We start from the raw sequence: 23,627 nt of genomic DNA on the forward strand, positions 1-23,627 counted from the left end.
GAATCATTCAATCCTCGTATGACATTCCTCTTTTATTATGTCCCGTGCCCCCTGGTAAAAACACTCAAGGGGTCTGTATATTTCAATGTGACTGGACCCCCTGTTGTGTGTTATTGCACATGGAATGCATTCAATCAGCCTTTGTACTATATATGCCCTAGGCCAAGGGTGGTCAAAGTTGCCACTCCTTGTCATTGTTCCAACCCTATTCTAAATGGTTTAATTGAACCGATTATAATTCCATCCTGATTGAAGTAGTTAATTATGCTATATAACTTTACCTGTTAAACCTGTAGTGGAATGGCCCTCCAGGGCTGTGATTGGACACCCCCGGCCTAGGTGTGCAGCATGGTTTCTGACACCTTTCAAACTGAACTGAGGATTAACTAATGTTTATGTATTTATATACTGTATGTATATTAGATGTGCTGAACTATTTCTTTTTAATTACACTTTTGGCATACATTGGTCACTTCGAGTTACTCTGTCCATGTCTGAATAATGGTCAGAGCAATTGTTTTTATTTGAATGCCATTTGGCTTATGTTTCTGCACAGATTTAGATCCAAAATATCTGACAATATATTAGGTATTAGGAGAAATTGGTAGTGAAAAATTTATACAAATTCTTGTTCTTGTTGAGTGGAGTTTACTTGCCTATTTACACCACTATTGTAGGAAACCTGCATTAATATGCACCACATTATTTACACTGGTCCCTATATGTACGGTAGAGTTGTAAACATTGTATGAACCCTTACACCGCTGTTAACATAGCCTTAATATTATTTAAATGTATCCCCTCAATACTATCCCTAACCCTAATGATAATTAACAGTTATTACTGGTGTAGTGTTAGAAAGTGGTTCATCGTCAGAATGTGGTATGCATACCAAAACATGACCAGTGTACAGGGAATAGCAACAACTTTAAAATTGCTGTTTTATGATACCTCTAACTGCAGTAGTAAAACTAGTATATCATTAACTCAATCCCCCCTTCAAAAAGCTAAAATATCCAGACAGTCACAAAGTGCCAGTTGTCCCACATGCCAGTTGACTTCTGTGACACCAACCTTTTGAAATTGCAGGTTTGAACAGTGTATCAAATCTCTCAGCCCACTTCACTTCAGCCAGAGAAAAGTTTGTAAAAGCATCTGGAAATCATTAGAGAGGTGCTTGTTTACAGTAACCTGAATTTCTGAAACCATTTCTGGGAAGAATTATAAAAAGAAGCGAACCTTTTTTGCAAAACGGACAAAAGTCTTTAAACAAGAAATGAACTTTCCAATTCTGTTAATTTTTTTCTCTTGCTCGACTGTCATTTCCAGAACGGTAAGTTCTTTGTAGTTTTAATTAAAAGATTAAAAGATTTCAGGGATGTTGTTGGCTTTGTTTAGCATCCTTGCGGATTTCTTTTCATTTTTTTTTAATTAATTTTGATGCATTACACAACATTCAGTAATTTGAGTACCTTTGTTCCAACTGAAAATGTGCAATTAGTATTAATCACTCACAGTACTGCAGCAAGTAGCTCATTTCACAGAAATTAACTGAAACTAATTTACCAAGTGTTTGTTCTGTTTCAAAGTGTGCTGGATGTTTTCTTTTGTTTTGTTTTTTCTTCAACTTCTTGATTACGATTGGTACAGCTTTACACGTCTGTCTTTTCAGGCCATGGTTCCTCCAGGCCACAAAGTCACAAGTTTGCATGGTAATCATCAAAAACATCACACAGGTAGGAGGCAGTTTGCATCAAACATGTTCTCTTGTGGAGCCTAATTACTACCTTGCCGGTAGTTTTATATACACATGGTCAAAAAACATTATTATGGAGCTTTTTTTCCCACTATTTGAACGGGTGCTTATATACTTTACAACAGCTGTGTATTGTTGAATAACTAAAATACATCAAAAACAGTTTTTATAGTTTTCTTCTGAAATTGGTGGTTTTTACCAGGAAATGTCTTTTGAGTTGCAACATCAAGTGCCCCCAGGGTGAATATAATGGATTAGTCAGCATCATTTTTCATGCCATCATTACAGTACAGCACATTGGGAAACGATAGCCACTAGGCCAGGGTGTCATTTCTATTTTGTTTTTCTCTTATACATTTAGTGCTGACAGAAGATGGGAAAGAATGCAAGTTCCCGTTCCGATATGGTGGGAGTGTTCATCACAGCTGCATTTCAAATGTCCTCTCTGAGAAACTATGGTAAATCACTTTTTGGTTTTCTACAGAGAAAATCTACACAGTATAAAATTTTTTTTTATCTGCTTGCCAAATGTTTGACTTGTCCAGAAATGTCATAACTTTCACAAAATAAGAGATTTGCATGCAATTAATAAAAAGCATTTTAGTACAAATAGGATATTGTATAGATTTTAGGAGCACACACAGCAAATTAGAGATGCCTGCCATAGCACAGGTAATACAATGTAGGGCACACATGGGCTGTAGCGGTGTAATGGAAGAGTTAACTGATTTATGATCTGTAAGGAGGTTTAATTGCTTTCATTTAACACCTAGCCAGGAAAGACCAGAGTTGCCCAGTCCTGGTGTATGGCTACCAATGGAAGCCACAGAGGTACTAATTTGATGCAATGACTCTCCAAGGTGTTTGGATTGTTCTGGATTCTGTTCTTGGACACAGAAGAACATGCCAACCGTGACCTGCAATAGGGAGATACAGCTTTTAAATATTACAGAATAATATTTCATAGCAAATACATCTTTTGAAGAACAGATAATTTACACAAAAGTGCTATATATATATATATATATATATATATATATATATATATATATATATATATAGTTCTCTTTCAATTCAAAGATGACCACCAATGACATTACGTATGGGATATGCCTGCCCATTGTGTAGGTATTGCTGAGCTCTCTATACCAGAGCTGCCGATAGGCTCCTTCCTGGGATGATGCACTCGGTCCCGCCAACTGAGGGGATAAAACTGTCATCCAAAGGAAGCCACTCCTCTTTTTCCTTCTTGAGATGGTACGGTAAGACCTCTGTGTTGAGCTAAGTGTGTTGATAGAAAAAGAGCTTCTCGAGTCGAATCAAGTCGATTGTATTTCCCTTGCATTCGTGCTGAAAGCTGGCTCACCGCTTTCCCGGAATCAACGACTTTCAAAAGACAGAGCCTTTTTGCCTTTCTGTCTTTCAGCAGCCTTCTCGCTTGCGTGGTAGGCCGCTCTTTGTTAACTGTCTGTCGTGTGTGAGCGACTGCCTGTGCAGTCATCTGCGAGTGGTTGTCTATTCTTTCTGAGAGTACACAGTTCCTCCACGGGGCTAGGCCTTGCCTCTTCCATGCGCGCTCTCCTCCACGGGGCTAGGCCTTGCCGCATCCCCGCTGTCAAGTAGACCCTGCCGGCTGCGTAGGCCTGCCCACCTCGGTGAGTCGGGCCTTGTAAACAAACAGTGCGCTCTCCCCTATACTATCTTTCTAACGTGTTTTTGCTGTCTGCTTCAACTCGCTCACCACGGCTTCGGCCTTGTGTCCCCCTGGTACACGCTACATGCTGACCAGGTGTGTGTGACCGCGCGGTTAGGGTAGACACATTTGTGTAGCGGCCCGTCCCGGTGCTTCGGTACCGCGGCGCACGCATAGCCCTTGATACTTAGGTATCTCGGTGCACAAGTGCTCAGTGCATACGGCACACAGTACCCAGCGCCACAGCGTCAGTGCAGTCACAGCGCTGCATGGCACAAGGTGCACGGGATGCTTGGTACGCACGGTGCACGGTGCACATGGTGCTTGGTACCCACTGCTACAACGCTACTGCAGGAACGCACGGTGCTGCACACTATGCGGTGCACATAGTGCACGGTGCGCACGGTGCTTGGGACGCATGGTGCACAGACCTAGTGCAACAGCTCACGCTGCTGTACGGTACTTGGTGCGCACGGGGCTCAGCACGTGCGGTGCACATGGTATTTGGTAGTACTACTACACTAGTGCACGGGCATATGGTGCTGCATGGTACGTGGTGCACGGTGTTAGGTACCGTCTGCTACAGCGCTAGTGGGTGAGCGCACGGCATTCGCACTTAGCCAGTGCTTGAACGCAGTGCAAGCAGTGTTTAGTGCACAGCCCATGCACAACACCAGGCCCATGTCAGACAAGTCGGGGTTCCACCCCTGCATGGCCTGCAATGCCAATATCCCACAGAGGACAAACATACCCTCTGTGCATGGTGCTTGGGCATCCAACACGCCACCTTGGCCCTCAAGAGGGACGTGGCCTGTAGCATCTGTGAGGCTTTTTAGCCCCAGGTGAAAGAAGCTTGTTTGGAGAGGGCCATGAGGGCGAGCTCCGCATCCTCTATGGCCGTACCGTCGGCGGCTCTAGGAGCCCCAGAGCCCCTCCGCAATGACCTGTCCCAGGACCCCCTGCTAGGCATCCCCGATGCGCAGGCCTCCCGCAGTCGCTCCCCATCTCTGCAGGCGAGAAGGGTGAAGCATTCCAAGCAGGCGAGGGACATCATGGACCTCAAGGCCCAGATGGCCCAGGTCCTAGAGCTCTTGGCAAAACAGGCACCGTCGACCCTGGCCTCTGTCCAGGCCCCGTTGCAGCCCCAATTGCCATACCCTTTCTTCCCCAGGGGAGTTCGGGGTGGATGGGAAGAGGCATCTCAACTGGCGCAAGAGGACACGCTCTCCATAGCAGCCTCTGGGGAGGGGGCCTCCTTCTCCTCTGACATGCAGGTGGGTGAGCCCCCTGCTGAGGACAAACCTGGCTTCGAGGTAGCCTCGGAAGCCAGTGCCCCCACGTTGTTCATCTCGGTTTCGGCACTTATGGGACACACTGCAGCCTTCCTGTAGGTACCCTGGACGGCAGAACCACGCTGGTCCGTTTTACTGGACGCAGGCGATGGATCCTTGCCTTTCCCAGATTTCATGGAGGAGGTACGCTCCTCCTGGGATCGACCGGCCTCAGGTATTAGCGTGCTAAAGCAGGCCGCACCGATTGCCTCTCTAGAAGCTGCGGAAAAGCTTGGCCTAGCAGGCTTCCCCCCAGTAGACTCCACCATCACGGCCCTGGTTAAGGCCCCACCAGTGGGTGGGTTGGATAAACCTGGCGTGCCCGAACCCTCAATGCAAGGTGACGGGAACGCATCTCAAGCGGGCTATGTAGCATGTGCGCAGGCAACTCGCCAGTCTAACACAGCGAGTGTGCTTACTGCTTATATGGATGGTGCACTGTGCGAGTCCCTGCTCCCTGAGCCGGTGGCCATGGAGTTACGTCTCCTGTCCAGTACGCTGCTGCAGATCTCCGGTCTCCAAGGGCAAGCTCTTGGCTGGAGCCTGGCTAGCTTCACTGTGGCTCATAGAGAACTGTGGCAGACACTCTCCAGGCCTTGGTACTTCAGAAGGAAGTGACTGCCTTGCTGTGCAAGCGAGCCATTCGTCTCGTAGATCCCACCTCCCATGGAGAGGGGTACTACTCGAGGTATTTTCTGGTACCCAAAAAGGACGGTGGCTTTCATCCCATCTTTGACCTGAGGCTCCTCAACGGGTTCTTAAAAGAAAGGAGGTTACAAATGCTGATGCACCATCATGTTCTCCAGTCCATCTGGCCGGGCGACTGGTTCACCACCTTGGACTTTCAAGTTCCCATTCGTCCAGAGCACCGGAAGTATCTCTGCTTTTCCTTTCAAGGAAGCATTTACTGTGCTGCCATTTGGCCTCTCCCTAGCTCCTCGTACATTTCCAAAGTGCATGGACGCTATCTTGGCTCCCCTGTGGCTGCAGGGGATCAGAATAATAAACTTGACGACTGGTTGATCTGTTCCCAGTCACGAGAGGGAGCAGTGGCCCACACAGCAGTCGTGACAGAGCATCTGGCGAGGCTGGGCCTCACCATCAACGATGCAAAGAGTCGGCTTACATTGGTGCAGTGCACGACGTACTTGGAGCTCCGGCTGGACTCCAATACGATGTGCGCATACCTGTCAGACGACAGAGTTGCAGCTATCCAGGGTTGCCTCCCCCTGTTTCAACAGGGATCACAGGTCACCCTCCTATTGTGCCAGAAACTATTGGGTCTGATGGCTGCAGTCATATCGGTCATTCAGCTGGGTCTGCTTCGCATGCGCCCACTACAACCATGGCTCAATGCGTTCCACCTCAATGCCAAACGCGACAGACACCGTCGGTTGACAGTGTCTCATGCGTGCTCAGCAGCCCTATGCTGGTGGAGGACAACCTCTCACTTGTGCGATGGTGTGCAAATGGGAGTAGTGTTAAACCACCAAGTGGTGATGACAGACGCCTCCAACTTGGGTTGGGAGGCGGTTTGGGAAGGCAGAGGAATACGCGGATCCTGGACCACTGGACGTCCCTGCATATAAACATGCTGGAGTTGCAACTGGTCTCCCTTGCTCTCCACCACTTCCTCCCAGTGCTGCAGGGTACACATGTGTTGATCCGGACGAACAACACAACAGTGGTGGCGTATGTCAACCACCAGGGTGGCCAACGGTCCCCGGGGTTGCATCGCATGGCCTTCAGGCTATTGACATGGGCTCAGAGGAACTTGCTGTCCCTATAGGCGACGCACATTCCCAGAGCGGTGAACTGGGCAGTGTACCTCCGCTACAGGAACGGTCTGCATCCATCAGAGTGGCAAGTCCATACTCAGATGGTGGAGCGCATTTGGGAACGGTTCGGGAAGGCGCAGGTCGATCTCTTCACCTCGGCAGAGACGACGCATTGCCCCCTATGGTGCTCCCTCCACCGCTTAGGCGGTCCACTCGGCGTAGACGCCCTAGCGCACGAATGGCCCAAAGCGTTTTTGTACGCTTTCCTGCCTATACCGCTGCTCCCGGCCTTTCTCAAAAAGGTCCGGTTAGAGGAAGCATCAGTTCTCCTAGTGGCCCAGGAGAGTCTGGTTTATCAGTCTGTGGAACTGGAGTCCTTCCATACACCTCAGTTTGCTTCAACAGAGGATGAGAGACTGAATTTCCTCTGCCCAGTGTGGGCATTGAGATGCTACGTGCATAGGACAAGAGCTCTGAGTCAATCTGACCAGCTTCGTCTGTCATGGGACACGGACCCTAGGACAGCCCCTCTCTAAGCAGCGTCTGTCACATTGGATTGTGGATACAGTCTCGACTGCGTATAATGGTGCTGGCTTGCCCCCACCTGGTAGGGTAGCTGCACACTCCACTAGAGGGTTGGCTACATCTTGGGCCCTCTTCAGAGGTGCCTCGATGTCTGATATTTGTACTGCAGCTAGCTGGGTTACGCCGCATACATTCTCCAGGTTCTACCGTCTTAATGTGGTAGACTCTGCCCTGCCTTCTTTTGGCATAAGGGTCCTTGAGGGTGTAAGTTCACACCGCTAACCTCTGGGTTAGACAGTGCTTGTGAGTCCCTCATATGCTGCCGTTCCTTCTCCCTCGTGACGGCTCTGGTATACATTATCCCATAAGTAATGTCATTGGTGGTCGTCATTGAATTGAAAGGGAACGTTAGGTTACTTACCGTAACCCTGGTTCCCTGAAAGAGAAGACGACCAACAACCGCAATGAATGAATCAATTACAGTACTGTACGAACTTGGTGTAATGTCCTTACTCTTTAGTAAACATGTAATGAAGATTCGGATGCACAGGTGAGTGTCAATTCACATTAATTTTATTCCATGGTTTATTAGTTAACACTAATGATGTTTATTACTATTGTGCTGCACTAATCTACCACTCTGCTGCTGCTGTTCTTGCCGTGTCTATCCACACATTGCCTGTCTAATCCTTCCGGTTCTTGACCTTACTTCCTTTGTGCTATTACTGGCTACGTTGTATTACTTAAAGGGGCAGCAGTACATACAGTGCCTTGCGAAAGTATTCGGCCCCCTTGAACTTTGCGACCTTTTGCCACATTTCAGGCTTCAAACATAAAGATATGAAACTGTAATTTTTTGTGAAGAATCAACAACAAGTGGGACACAATCATGAAGTGGAACGAAATTTATTGGATATTTCAAACTTTTTTAACAAATAAAAAACTGAAAAATTGGGCGTGCAAAATTATTCAGCCCCTTTACTTTCAGTGCAGCAAACTCTCTCCAGAAGTTCAGTGAGGATCTCTGAATGATCCAATGTTGACCTAAATGACTAATGATGATAAATAGAATCCACCTGTGTGTAATCAAGTCTCCGTATAAATGCACCTGCACTGTGATAGTCTCAGAGGTCCGTTTAAAGCGCAGAGAGCATCATGAAGAACAAGGAACACACCAGGCAGGTCCGAGATACTGTTGTGGAGAAGTTTAAAGCCGGATTTGGATACAAAAAGATTTCCCAAGCTTTAAACATCCCAAGGAGCACTGTGCAAGCGATAATATTGAAATGGAAGGAGTATCAGACCACTGCAAATCTACCAAGACCTGGCCGTCCCTCTAAACTTTCAGCTCATACAAGGAGAAGACTGATCAGAGATGCAGCCAAGAGGCCCATGATCACTCTGGATGAACTGCAGAGATCTACAGCTGAGGTGGGAGACTCTGTCCATAGGGCAACAATCAGTCGTATACTGCACAAATCTGGCCTTTATGGAAGAGTGGCAAGAAGAAAGCCATTTCTTAAAGATATCCATAAAAAGTGTTGTTTACAGTTTGCCACAAGCCACCTGGGAGACACACCAAACATGTGGAAGAAGGTGCTCTGGTCAGATGAAACCAAAATCGAACTTTTTGGCAACAATGCAAAACGTTATGTTTGGCGTAAAAGCAACACAGCTCATCACCCTGAACACACCATCCCCACTGTCAAACATGGTGGTGGCAGCATCATGGTTTGGGCCTGCTTTTCTTCAGCAGGGACAGGGAAGATGGTTAAAATTGATGGGAAGATGGATGGAGCCAAATACAGGACCATTCTAGAAGAAAACCTGATGGAGTCTGCAAAAGACCTGAGACTGGGACGGAGATTTGTCTTCCAACAAGACAATGATCCAAAACATAAAGCAAAATCTACAATGGAATGGTTCACAAATAAACATATCCAGGTGTTAGAATGGCCAAGTCAAAGTCCAGACCTGAATCCATTCGAGAATCTGTGGAAAGAACTGAAAACTGCTGTTCACAAATGCTCTCCATCCAACCTCACTGAGCTCGAGCTGTTTTGCAAGGAGGAATGGGCAAAAATTTCAGTCTCTCGATGTGCAAAACTGATAGAGACATACCCCAAGCGACTTACAGCTGTAATCGCAGCAAAAGGTGGCGCTACAAAGTATTAACTTAAGGGGGCTGAATAATTTTGCACGCCCAATTTTTCAGTTTTTTATTTGTTAAAAAAGTTTGAAATATCCAATAAATTTCGTTCCACTTCATGATTGTGTCCCACTTGTTGTTGATTCTTCACAAAAAATTACAGTTTCATATCTTTATGTTTGAAGCCTGAAATGTGGCAAAAGGTCGCAAAGTTCAAGGGGGCCGAATACTTTCGCAAGGCACTGTATTTGGACACTACACTCAGTATTCGTATAGTTTGATTGAAATAATAATTAATAAAATAACTACATCATTATTTTTATGAAAACAATCCAACCACAAACTGTGCAAACTACTAACTATACTTTTAGGTATTGGCTTGGACTTTGACGACTTAAATAGCAAAAGTTAACAAATGTACATTATACAGAATTAACTTGTTGAACAAAAACTATATAAACAACTTACAATTTCACACAGAAATCAAACATTGTCGATTGTTTCTCATGCAAAAACACGCACTTGGAAAGTTCTGCTGACTAGCTTGTTATCCTGAATAACCTGAGCTTTAAAGCTAATTGAACGAGAACCCACGACCCTCCGGTCAAGAGTCCAGAGCCCTAACCACTACTCCACAGTGCTGCCCTAGTTGCAAAGGAATGAATGAACTATCCGTTTCAAGTCAGAGTTCAGTCAAGTGAAACGACAGTGTCGAGTTATTCACTAGTCTTTTTAATAGTTTTTATCCCTTTGGTACCGGTATTATGTGTAAAGTGTAAGGATGCATATATTTTATATGGAGAAAATTTGGGACCAAGACTGTCTGACGAATTAATCGAAGGTGTCCATTTATCCACCAGTCGAGTTAACCAAGGTTGACTGCATACATACATACATACATACATACATACATACACACATACACACATAAACACATACATACATACACACATACATACATACATACAAGAGGACTAAACTCATGGCTCATAATAGTGCTTGCAATGCTTGCTCACCCCATTGGTTGGTTTATCTGCTGTATGGTTTGCCCAAGTCAATCTAGTTAACCCTACTGAAGTGGAAAAGGGTGAACTACATCATAGTACAATACATGCAGAATTCAAGAATTCAATAAAATGATTAATTCTTTGTGCAGGTAAACATAAGAACATAAGAAAGTTTAAAAACATAATCAATCTTACTTACAAATTTGCATAGATAAACGTATGAAAATAAGTGATAATGGGTTTGATTTACTGAATTTTTGTGCCAATGCACAATGAATGTGAGCTGGGGAAGATGTTAGTTCCAGGCCCTGTGTGTTTGATCATAATGTAGTAATCTAAGTTTTAGCTGTCTTGCTTTATTTATTTATTTGTTTATTTTTTGTAGGTGTGCTACTACACATAACTTTGACAGAGATCGCCAGTGGGGTTATTGTGGCTCTATAGCTGAAAACACACATGGTAATTTTTTTTTTTTTAGGACACATTTAGGACATGACCACATGTCCTTATAAAGGGAACTTATACAGAGAAGTTTGTCCATACTGCTTCATTACTACCTGCATTGAGAGTTGGTTTTATATTTCATGTGTCACTGCAGCCATTGTCTTCCTTGGTCAGTCACATTGACAACACATTAGTTTTCTTCTGTATTGGCCCAAATGTCTACTTGACTTTAATGCACATAGTTATTTATCCAGTTTTAACAAACATATACATATCCTATTTCCCTATTTTACATCAAGTCCATAATAGTGAGAATGATGCATTGATTTTGGAGTTTGATTAAGATTGATGTGCATTAAAAATGACAGTGACCAATGGTATTTGCTGTAGGAGACACCATCATTCATGACCGTGGAGTTGTTATTCAAGATGCAACATGTGTTTTTAAAAATTAATTTTGGTTGCAGCAGAGCATAAAGAATAATATGATCAATTAGACTGTCGAAGTGTTGAAAGAAACAACTTTTTTTTTTTTTTTAATTTAGTAGTAGCCAATTATTTTACCCCGGTTTTCACCCCAATTTAGCATGCCCAATTATTATCTGTATCCCCGGTTCACCGCTCGCAACCCCCCCGCCGACTCGGGGAAACGGAGGCTGGAATACGTGTCCTCCGAAACGTGCTCCTGCCAAGCCGTCATTTTTCGCACTGCAGATCCACAGCAATGCCACCAGACCTATAGTGCCGGAGGACAACACAGATCTGGTGGCTCCGCTGCAGAGCCACAGGCGCCCTATCGGCCACAGGGGTCGCTGATGCGCGGTGAGCCGTAGATTCCCCTGCTGACCTAAGCCCTCCCTACCAGGGCAGCGCTCAGCCAATTGTGCGCCGCCCCCTAGGAACTCCCGGTCACGGTCGGCTGTGACATAGCCTGGATTCGAACCTGTGATCTCCAGGCTATAGGACACATCCTGCACTCCGCACGGAGCGCCTTTACTGGATGCGCCACTCGGGAGCCCCTGAAAGAAACAACTTGAAAGTGTTTAACAAGCATTGAATTTACTTATTCTAGTGCCTGGTGGAGTCTAGTTTAATCATTTCTTGAGAATGGATGTACTATATGATTACAATTTTAAATGTGTTCCAAATCAATTGCCAGTTTATCAGCCTAATCGGTCTGTCACTCATTGTGTTCCACAGTTCGTCAGAACTTTTATATTCCACCTGTCTAAAGGCCTTTGGAAGTCTTGTCTCATCAAGTAGAAACAAACTTCTCTCTGAAATAAGGGCAAGCACTACTCTGTCTTTGTTATTCCAACAAATCTCTGATTGTTTTAAATTTAGTTTTTAAATAATAAAATATGTTAATAAAAAGTCTTTATTCCATAATGTTTCATCCCGGTTGGACATTAGACATGAAAGCAAAATTCATATATTTTTATACCTTAGATTTCTGTGAGGAGAACCCATGTCAAAATGGTGGCTTCTGTACCAACATCCCACATTTACATGCCTTCAAATGCATCTGCAAAGAAGAATTTACTGGAAAGACCTGTAACCAGGGTAGGCTGGGATCTTTAGTTCATTCTTTTTTTTTAATTGTTTTCTTCAATTCACATAACAACACACTTAAATTACAAGCCTGCCTTTTTACACTGAGCTGTGTTATTACCATACATTTGTGCTCATTAGATTTAGGGAATAGATTTTAAAAAAAAAAATCTTCAATTAAAAAATACTTATGTTTGTTTTTTTTCACCATGTCTTTGGGAAACAGCAGTTCTCCAGTAAAAAGGTGTCATTTAGTTTTATAGTATGTTCTTATTGAATGATTAGATATTTCATTTTGTAGAATTTAGGGTCCTCATTTGCGATGTGGACCCTTCTGCAGGTATTGTGTCTGTTTGTCATATTCCACATGGTGAACATTATAACGGCCTTGATTTTTCATCTTCACCAAACTTTTATCATAGACTTGCCCCCTGTAGAACTTTTCGAATACATTTGGGTATAGTCTGACAAACTGTTGATTTATACACATTTTACAAATATTTACGATTATGAGGACCCTGCATCTGTGCATATGAAATAGGCTTTTTGCATAGTGGTTAAGGCACTCGCTTACAGTGTACAGGGTAGCCGGTTTGCACCCAGCCTCCGCATTGTTACCCGTACACTGTTGTAACCACAAGCACATACTGTAAAGTAAGGTAAGATGTGGGAGTTAATAAAAATAGTGCTGGGACAAAGATTTAAAATTGTGTTTGGAGGTAATGCGCCCCTCACACGCTTGCTAATGCACTAAAGTGTTCCCTGCTCTGATTGAATTTTAATAAAAAAGGAATTTTCCTGATCTTAAAATCATTAAAGGTTTGCTCATCTGATGCCTTCTATTGTAGTGAAGTGCTATGACCAGACACACCTCAAGTACTACAACATTGGAGAAACGTGGGGGAGAATACACACCGGCAAAGTGGAGCAGTGCACCTGCACCGACAGCCTGATCGTGTGCCAGCCTGTACGATATACAGGTACGTTTAAAAAAGGAAAATAAGTTGCGTTTCATTGTTGAGAATTAAACGTTTCTTTCTCTGTGTGTTTGTCACAAAGACGGCTGGAGTGGGTGGCATCAGACCAGAAAGGAATACACAGACAGACGGTGGTGATGAGAAGCTGAGTGCAAATGGTAGCACTCAGTGTTTATTAACAAAGTAAAGGTTTAAACAGAACACAAAACAGGACACGGCACTTTACGCCAAAATAAATAGACGAACAAAAACGGACTAAAACAGTAAACAGACAGACAAACGGTGAGTGAAGCAAAACAAATGTTTCTTTCTTTCTTTCTTTCTTTCTTTCTTACTTTCTTTCTCCTCTCTCTCTCTCTCTCCCGTTCTCCACTCATGAACACCCAACCCTGAGTGAAAGAAATGTGCATCTATATATACTGTTGTGCTGGGATTCAATTACTAATTAATTATTCACTTGAATCCCAGCACGTGAATTAATTCTGTGCTCACATACTATACTTTAAATGCACGTAAATCCCGTGCCTAAATATAATTATACAATTTAAATACTCGTGCTGCACACACCCATTTATATCCCGTGTACCAACTACAATACACCAACATTTAACACACCACACGCAACATACAACATATAACACACACATGCACACAGGGGCGGGGCACATTGCCACATATACCCCCCCTTGTGCGCAGCACACATGGCCTCAACGGCCATCTCTCCCCATAAAAACCCAGCAGTCCAGGACAAAGTCTCGGGCTGGGAAGGGAGGCTTCAGTGGGCCCATGGCTGGCCATGCTGTCAGCACCACTGCCAGTAGTGGCACGGCTGACAGCATGCTGGTCCACTCCTGCAGCAAAATTGCTGCAGGGGATGCTGGACTCCTGACCTCTCCCCCTTTCTTCGTAGCCGGTAGCTCCCCTTGGTGGGGCTCCGACCACAGTATTCCCAGCAGCGAAGAAGCTGCAGTGGGAGCAGGTCTCCGGACCTCCCCCACGATCTCCGGCAGCGAAACTGCTGCAGTGGGAGCAGGTCTCCGGACCTCCCCCACGATCTCCGGCAGCAAAACTGCTGCAGTGGGAGCAGGTCTCCTGACCTCCCCCACCTTCTTCGTGGCCGGCAGCTCCCCTTGGTGGGGCTCCAGCCACAGTACTTCCTGCTGCGATGCGGAGCGGCTGGCAACCCCAGGCGATGCGAAGCGGCTGGCAACCCCAGGCGATGCGGAGCGACAGGCAGCCCCAGGCGATGCGGAGCGACAGGCAGCCCCAGGCGATGCGGAGCGACAGGCATCCCCAGGCGATGCGGCGCGACAGGCAGCCCCAGGCGATGCCAGACAGGCATCCTTGGGCGAAGCGTGGCAAGCATCCTTGGGCGAAGCATGGCAGGCATCCTTGGGCGAAGCGAGGCAGGCATCCTTGGGTGAAGCGAGGCAGGGAGTCAGGACAAGCTGGGGTGCGGGTGTTGGCCCTCTTCTCGGCCTCTGCGGCCGGGCGGTTCTTCCCCGTGCTTCCCTCAGCAGCCTATGCAAGGGCTGCTGAGGACCGCCAGCATCTAGTCCTGGTCCTTCTGGTGAAGGGGGAGGCAGCTCCTGCTCCTCTCCCCCTGATGGTGGCGGAGGTAGAGGCAGCTCCGGCTGCTCTGCTCCTGCTGGTGAAGGTGGGAGCAGCGTGTAGTCTCCTGGCGACGAATGTGGGAGCAGAGTGTAGTCTCCTGGCGACGGAGGTGGGAGCAGCGTGTAGTCTCCCCCTTTTGCAGGGGACTGGTGCTGCTCTGCCTCTCTTGCAGGGGACTGGTGCGGCTCTGCCTCTCTTGCAGGGGACTGGTGCGGCTCTGCCTCTGAAGGGGAAACCAACAGGCATTCTTCCTCTGCTGGTGGAGATGGGGACAGCAGGCATTTTCCCTCTGCTGGTGGAGATGGGGACAGCAGGCATTCTCCCTCTGCTGGTGGACATGGGGACAGCAGGCATTCTTCCTCTGCTGGTGGAGGTGGAACCAGCAGACATTCTCCCTCTGCTGGCAGCTTGGGTCCTAGGGCTGTGGAAGCCCTGACTTCGCTCTCTTTGGGCTGTGGACGCAACGACTCCTCCCTTTTGGGCTGCGGATGCACCGACTCCCCCCTCTTGGGCTGTGGACGTTCGGGCTCACCCCACTCAGGCGTAGGACGTTTGGGCTCCTCCCACTCAGGCGTAGGACGTTCGGGCTCCTCCCACTCAGGCGTAGGACGTTCGGGCTCCTCCCGCTGGATGGCTATGGGCATAGACTGGTCCTCCAGCCCAGCATTGTCCAGGATCCAGTCCCGTAGCTTGATGGCGTCTTCTGCCATTTTTTTTTTTTTTTTTTTCCTCCAAAAACCCCCGTCCTGGTCTGACGCTTGGAGTCGCTGTTATCCCACGCAGGACACCACGTGTCACAAAGACGGCTGGAGTGGGTGGTGTCAGACCAGAAAGGAATACAGAGACAGACAGACGGTGCTGATGAGAAGCTGAGTGCAAATGGTAGCACTCAGCGTTTATTAACAAAGTAAAGGTTTAAACAGAACACAAAACAGGACACGGCACTTTACACCAAAATAAATAGACGAACAAAAACGGACTAAAACAGTAAACAGACAGACAAACGGTGAGTGAAGCAAAACAAACGTTTCTTTCTTTCTTTCTTTCTTTCTTTCTTTCTTTCTCCTTCTCTCTCTCTCTCTCTCTCTCTCTCTCTCTCTCTCTCTCTCTCTCTCTCTCTCCCGTTCTCCACTCACGAACACCCAACCCTGAGTGAAAGAAATGTGCATCTATATATACTGTTGTGCTGGGATTCAATTACTAATTAATTATTCACTTGAATCCCAGCACGTGAATTAATTCTGTGCAACCCCGTGCTCACATACTATACTTTAAATACATGTGAAGTGATAGTGCAATCCCGTGCCTAAATATAATTATACAATTTAAATACTCGTGCTGCACACACCCATTTATATCCCGTGTACCAACTACAATACACCAACATTTAACAAACCACACACAACATATAACATATAACACATACATGCATACAGGGGCGGGGCACATTGACACAGTGTTACAACAGCTTTGCGTGATAAGTGCCAGATTTAATGCTCTGCCAAAAATGTTTTAAAATAAAAAAAAAAAATTATAAAGCATTATATCCTGGAATGCCCAGGAGAAATCCATTTTATAGATTCCTAGAAAACGTCACGACTCCCATTACCAAGTGGATTGAGGCCATATTAAACATTTTACATGTAAAGTCACACTTCAGTCTTCAGGATGGTCCATAATTCAAATGGGATTTAACATAACACAAAGTGATCCCTTATCCTCATATGAAGCTGTCCTGTCTGGAAATCGATGCGTTTTTTAAAATGTGTTGTTTCTAATTGCCTAGAATGTACCACCAACCCTTGCCAAAATGAAGGAACATGCAGATTGATTTCCACTGGCGAGTTGGTCTGTTTCTGCAGACCAGGGTTCACTGGGCAACACTGCAACCTTAGTAAGTACTTGTATGTCAAATGAAAATGCCACAGAACATATTTTCAAAGCATTTATTCCAGTCTAATTCAAGCCCTCTAAGGCTCTTGCAAGCTGTCTGTGTCTCATTTTGAGTACATTAACATGGACGTAATTGCAGACTGAAGTAAATGCGTTTAAAATATGGTCCATTGTGTCTTATTACTTTTGCTCTGTGTCTACTTTAAAAAAGGGCCGACTTGGTGGATTTATTTTATGTTACAGTCCTGTAGCAATGGACTGGGCAGATGCTTGGGAAGGTGATGCATAACAGAACCTTTTCTGCCATAATCTTAGAAAGAGCAGAAAGACTTGAGAGACTACCTCATTGTTGGAATCCCTGGTCTCTTTATACAATCATATGACATTTCTTTCCCCATGAGTGGAACAATATTCTAGTCCACAAAATATAGCTTTGAAAATGAAACAAAAGCTTAGCTGAGCATGATACAGGTGTGGTAAAGCTGGTTTAAGCCTTACAATGTTTGTTAACCACACCCAAGTAAAAAGCATGTGCAAGTCTAGTTAGACTTTACAGTAATCTATAATCTTGAGTTCACCTGGAAAGCTTACATTTTGTTTCACATTTTGTAATCTCCCTGTTCTCGCTTAGCCCCAGAGGCAGACTGCTATCAGAACAGTGGCACAGATTATAGAGGCATTGCCGGGACCACTATCTCGGGCAGTACCTGCTTACCCTGGAACTCAGACATCCTGGGTGAAGAGCTTCATGTGGAGAGTGTGGGACAAGCCCATGCGCTGGGTTTGGGAGGACATGCATTCTGCAGGTTTGAGCATCCATATAGGCTAGGGATGGGACTTTTAAATGTATAACCTCTAAAGAAGTGGTCAAACGTTTAATAATATGCTAGAGGTATAACCAGTCACGTGACAAATTTCACCAAACTCATATTTTTTTTAAAATGTATTCATTTTAGTAATCTGTCATATACAAGTCATCATGCAAGTTTTGGAGCATTTTATTTTTAAAAATATTTCAGGATTTCCAGATTTGGGTCATCCACGGAAAATAAGGGTGGATATTATAAAAAGGAAGGGGTTTGACAATTGCCTCTAATTGGTGCAACAGAACAAAAAGATTGACACTGGAGCGGGTGTTATCCTCAGTCGATCTGGCGTTTCAGTGGCACACTCTGTGTTCATGCTATAATAATAATAACTACACGTCTGTCTTAAAATATTTAAGGATGTTTGAGTAGTTTTATGTTTATAGAGCTCTAAAGTCACTACATATCTCAAAAGACAATGAAACCTGTCGTATTAATCGTAATAATGATTTCTCAAAATAGTATATAAATCTCACAAAATATAATTCTTTGGACTGTACAATTCACCTAGATTACATTCAGCACAAAACAATCATATTTTTTTAATGGATTTTATGGTGTAGCAGTTTGCTTTTAAGACAAGCAGCCATTTAATTTCTAGCTTAGCTAACTTAGCTTTGTAGGAGGTGATGGGTTTCGAGATGTGATGAAATGTGTTGAGCCATACTGTGCTGACGCGTACAACAATAACAGTGAGGCTGAGTGATGCAGCTGTTCATACAAAACTTTCAAAAGGGTACAATTACCACAGACTTGTGGACCCCTGTGGTAATGATGACTGGTGCAGTGCAAAAGAGTATACTGTCCAGGCTGCTGTTTCCCAATAATAATGATATTTATTTACAATTCAACAGAAAGTTCCAAAAAGTAATCCAAACAAGAAATAATAATAAGCCCTGCTACCAATCGATGGTATTGGGGCCAAATAACAAAAAGGTTCAAAGTCCAAAAGTAAACAAAAAGACACGCCGTTAGCCACAATCCTCCGTGCACGAAAACTGTGCTCTTTTCCTCCGGGTATCGTGGTGCGTGCGCTGTGCGGTGTTGTGCTGTGTGGTGAGGGGCGTGCTCTGGGGTGAATGCTGGCTCTCTGGCTACAGCCTCTCGTCCTCCTGCTCCTCTATGAAAACACAAACAGACACGTAACACACAAATATACAAACACTAGCTCCGGCTGGTCGTTTTTACTTTCTCAGCGCAAAGGGGAGGTTTTGACGTAGCTGCTTCCCCTTTGTACCCAGCAAACTCCTCCCTGCAGTCCACGCTTCGCCAAGGTTTCTCCAATAGAGGGCTGTCCCGCAGCTGACTGCAATGGAATCGTCCTGAGTACTTGCAGCTACGTGCTCCTCCTAATATGGTCACCTTCCGGTTTCCACCTACCACCGAGGTGGTAGATCTAGGAGGCAGCATACCTTCCCCCTTACACAGCACCCTTTCTAATCGGGAGGGAGATTTACAGCATCGATCCTTTCTCTCTCTATCACATATCTCACCCCTCAGAGTGATGTCGAAGGAACACTCAGCCAACTCTACATTCCCCAATGGTCCCCCCTCCCTTGAAAAAAAATCTGCATTTTGATGCTCCTTACCCGCACGATGTTTCACTGTATAGTGGAAGGGTTGCAGCACCAGATACCACCGATTTATCCGAGCGTTATTGTCCTTCATCGTATGTAACCACCTTAAAGGAGTATGATCAGTGATGAGAGAGAAAGAACGCCCCAACAAGTAATAGCGAAGAGCGTGAGTAGCCCATTTGATGGCTAAACACTCCTTCTCAATGACGGAGTAGTTAATCTCCCTAGGAGCCATTTTTTGCTCAAATAAATAACAGGGTGTTCTACCCCGTCAACTTGTTGGGACAGGACCGCCCCCAGACCAATGTGGAAGGCATCGGTCTGCAGGATGAACTCTTTGCTGAAATCTGGTGAAATCAGAGCGGGAGCTTGACAGAGTCGCTTCTTGATCAAATCAAATGCCTCCTGACACTGCCCTGTCCATTTAACTATTTTTGGAGCAGCCTTTCGGGTGAGATCTATCAGGGGGTTAACTATGGTGGCATACTCGGGGATAAATTGGAGGTAATAGCCGGCTAACCCCAGTAGTGATCTCACCTGTGACTTGGTTCTCGGGATCGCCGTCTCCACCGGCGCCTGGACTATGGAAGCGATCGGTCTCACCCGGCCATTACCCATAATGTAGCCAAGATATTAGGTCTCCTGTTTGCCAAATGCACACTTGCCCAGCTTGGCTGTCAGCCCCGCCTCCCTCAGAGCCTGGAGGACGGCTGAAACTCTAACAATATGCTCCTTCCAGATGGCACTAAAAATCACCACATCATCAATGTACGCGGCGGCATACTGGTGATGAGGAGCTAAGACCTGGTCCATCAGTCTCTGAAAGGTGGCGGGAGCGCCATGCAACCCGAAGCGCATGATCCGGAAATGGAACAAGCCATCAAGCCAGTTTTCTCTTTCGAGCTCTGAGTCAGTGGAATCTGCCAGGATCCCTTCGTCAGGTCCAAGGTCGAAATCAACCGCGCCTTACCCAGTCGGTCGAGGAGCTCATCCACCTGGGGCATTGGATATGCATCAAACTTGGAGATGGCATTAACCTTTCGAAAGTCCACGCAGAACCGAGTGGAGCCGTCCTTCTTGTCCACCATCACGATAGGACTGCACCACTCACTCCAGGAAGGTTCAATGACTCCAAGCTCGAGCATATCCTCCACCTCCTTGCGAACAGGAACCCTGCGACTCTCTGGGATCCGGTACGGTCTCTCCCGGACCCTGACCCCTGGCGGAGTAATAATAGCATGAGAAATAACATTAGTCCTGCCGGGCAAGTCAGAGAAAACATCACTAAACCTTTCCACTAACTGGTAGAGCTCTCGTTTCTGATCCAGAAGTAACTGTTCCCCCATTGGAATATGAGTTGTAGCTGGTGGATTGACAGTGGGACCAAAATCCTCTTCCAAACTGTCACCAGCTACAAATAAGGCCTCCCTTTCATTCCAGGGTTTTAGCAAATTGATATGATAAATTTCGGTTTTATTTCGGCGATCGGGTTGTCTAATTTCATAATTTACTCTACCAATTTCCCGAACCACCTCATATGGCTCCTGCCACTTAGCATACAACTTAGATTCCGATGTGGGAAGTAGCAACAGTACTTTATCACCTGGCCGAAAAGTCTGAATACGTGCTTGTTTATTGTACTGTTGCTCCTGGCGATGCTGAGCTAGTTTTAGGTTCTCCTGTGCTAAACGACCAACCGGAGCTAGTGTTTTGTATATCTGTGTGTTACGTGTCTGTTTGTGTTTTCATAGAGGAGCAGGAGGACGGGAGGCTGTAGCCAGAGAGCCAGCATTCACCCCAGAGCACGCCCCTCACCACACAGCACAACACCGCATAGCGCACGCACCACGATCCCCAGAGGAAAAGAGCACAGTTTTCGTGCACGGAGGATTGTGACTAACGGCGTGTCTTTTTGTTTACTTTTGGACTTTTAACCTTTTTGTTATTTGGCCCCAATACCATCGATTGGTAGCAGGGCTTATTATTATTTCTTGTTTGGGTTACTTTTTGGAACTTTCTGTTGAATTGTAAATAAATATCGTTATTTTTGGGAAACGGCAGCCTGGACAGTATAATCTTTTGCACTGCACCAGTCATCATTACCACAGTTGGTGATCAGAAGAGGGATCAGGGATGGACGCCGCCGCATTGGGAGCAATACTGGAAGCGCAGGAGAGAAGACATCAAGAGGGAATGGCAACCATGATGGAGCGGATGCATTCCATCTTCCTGGAGGCCAATCGAGGGGGGGGACCGGCGACCGAACCAACGGCACCTGTTCCCAGGATAAAGGTGGTGAACATGTCGCTGGAGGATGATCCCAAGGCCTACTTAGTAGCTTTTGAAAGGCAGGCTACGGCAGCACAATGGCCTCGGGATTGGTGGGCTACCCAGTTGGGCCCCAATTTGATCGGGGAGGCCCAGGCAGCCTACCAAGCCTTAACAAATGAAGAAGCCCTCGATTATGATCATGTGAGGCAGGCCATTCTTCAGTGACTGGATATCACTGAAGAGACCCACCGGTAAGAGCAGAGTACCCCTCCCCGCTGCCAAACTGGCAATGGGACACGCAGGCTCCGTAGGCACCCTTTTGCCCCACATGTTACCGGTGCCAGGAGGTCGGTCACCTGGCGCGGAACTGTCCAGCGGCCAAGGAGTGTGGGGTGACCTCCCATTACGTCCTGACAGCACCAGGTAAGTCCAGGGGTAATGATTGGGCGGGGCCTTGTGTTGTTAATGTACGGGTTGGTGAGGTGAGCACCCACGCATTAGTGGACTCAGGATGTGGGCAGACTTTAATTAGACGAGCTCTATTAAAGGGGGTACCTTGGTGGTGAGGGGCGTGCTCTGGGGTGAATGCTGGCTCTCTGGCTACAGCCTCCCGTCCTCCTGCTCCTCTATGAAAACACAAACAGACACGTAACACACAGATATACAAAACACTAGCTTCGGCTGGTCGTTTTTACTTTCTCAGCGCAAAGGGGAGGTTTTGACGTAGCTGCTTCCTCTTTGTACCCAGCAAACTCCTCCCTGCAGTCCACGCGTCGCCAAGGTTTCTCCAATAGAGGGCTGCCCCGCAGCTGACTGCAATGGAATCGTCCTGAGTACTTGCAGCTACGCGCCCCTCCTAATATGGTCACCTTCCGGTTTCCACCTACCACCGAGGCGATAGATCTAGGAGGCAGCTTACCTTCCCCCTTACACAGCGCCCTTTCTAATCGGGAGGGAGATTTACAGCATCGATCCTTTCTCTCTCTATCACAACCCCATTCCCCAATCTTCCCATAGGCAGATGGCTTTTTTCACTTGAAATTGTTCTGCATGATTTTGGATCGAACGGCCGTTTAAGTTTAGTACAATTTTTGTTTGTATGTTGGAACTACTGCACTAAAGTAAAGGACCTCCGAGCCACACTTCAAACAGGTAGGCCAGGTATCTCTTCTTAACAATTTAATGTAATGCTTGTGTGAACATGTGAATTTGAATACGTTACGTTATTTAGTAATAGTTGATGTCACGAATGGCTGGGTGGTGACCTCACAGACCAGGAAGTATAGACAATAACGATACTATGGGTGAAGTGCTGGGCACGTGTTTATTAAATAAATCAAACAAACAAAACACTTAACACAAAACAAAAGGCATGTTGGCCAAACAAAACAAGTTCCGTGCTGGTTTTGATCCGGTATGCATAGCAATTGTTTACCTTTGTGATAGATCTCGCTCTCTCTCCTCTTAAACCTCTCTTACCTCATGAGCAGCTGATGTGGTTTTATACACGTGGCCATCTCCAAATTAGTAATCACTTAATAAATTTGGAGATGGCAATATTTTGCACTGCTTTAGAGGGATAGGGATTTAACCCCATCCACGCTGCCAAACAACAATAACAAAACACTGTTTCTAACAAACACAACACATTGAATATGTATAGAGTTCTATCTCCACTTACACCTTTAATTTCAATCATTGTTTGAAGAGGACATTTCAATATAAAATTAAATATGGTTCAGTGCCACATGAACTTCTTTGGGCAGCATTTGATTTTTTCAGTGTACCGATGACAATAACAAATTTAGTGAAAGCCTACTTTGGAGATTTGCAATTTAGTTTTTCAACTTCAGAATTCAGCACTACATGGCAATGCCTAGAGGTTGGAATAATGGCAGGATGCACCATTTCTCCACTGGCTTTTACCATGGCAATGGAAGTAATCATTAGGGCATCAAAATGGGTAGTAGGAGGAGAGCGCTTGGCTTCTGGAATGCGACTACCACCAATTCGAGCATACATGGATGACATGACAACCATGACTACAACAGTAGCCTGCACTAATCGGTTATTGGGCAAATTAACCAATAACATTGAATGGGCACGAATGCAATTCAAGCCCACTATATCAAGGAGCATCTCTATAAATAAAGGCAAACTAGTAGATAAAACATTCTTCATTAATGGTGAGGCAA

At 45.7% G+C, this 23,627-nt stretch overlaps 1 protein-coding gene across 1 annotated transcript in view; it reads left to right on the forward strand.

The window, feature by feature from the left end:
- Positions 1-1,042: 1,042 nt before the first annotated feature.
- LOC117408760 (hepatocyte growth factor activator-like) overlaps positions 1,043-23,627 on the forward strand; it is a 41,766-nt gene continuing 19,181 nt past the window's right edge. The window contains exons 1-8 of the mRNA XM_034014040.3: positions 1,043-1,333; positions 1,673-1,736; positions 2,118-2,214; positions 10,625-10,698; positions 12,133-12,246; positions 13,083-13,214; positions 16,612-16,719; positions 17,350-17,524. Coding sequence (XP_033869931.2) covers positions 1,277-1,333; positions 1,673-1,736; positions 2,118-2,214; positions 10,625-10,698; positions 12,133-12,246; positions 13,083-13,214; positions 16,612-16,719; positions 17,350-17,524 — 821 coding nt within the window. The 5' untranslated portion in view covers positions 1,043-1,276. The remainder of the gene's footprint in view (positions 1,334-1,672; positions 1,737-2,117; positions 2,215-10,624; positions 10,699-12,132; positions 12,247-13,082; positions 13,215-16,611; positions 16,720-17,349; positions 17,525-23,627) is intronic.

Source organism: Acipenser ruthenus, chromosome 2 (genome assembly GCF_902713425.1).
Source record: "Acipenser ruthenus chromosome 2, fAciRut3.2 maternal haplotype, whole genome shotgun sequence".
Lineage (NCBI taxonomy): Eukaryota > Metazoa > Chordata > Actinopteri > Acipenseriformes > Acipenseridae > Acipenser > Acipenser ruthenus.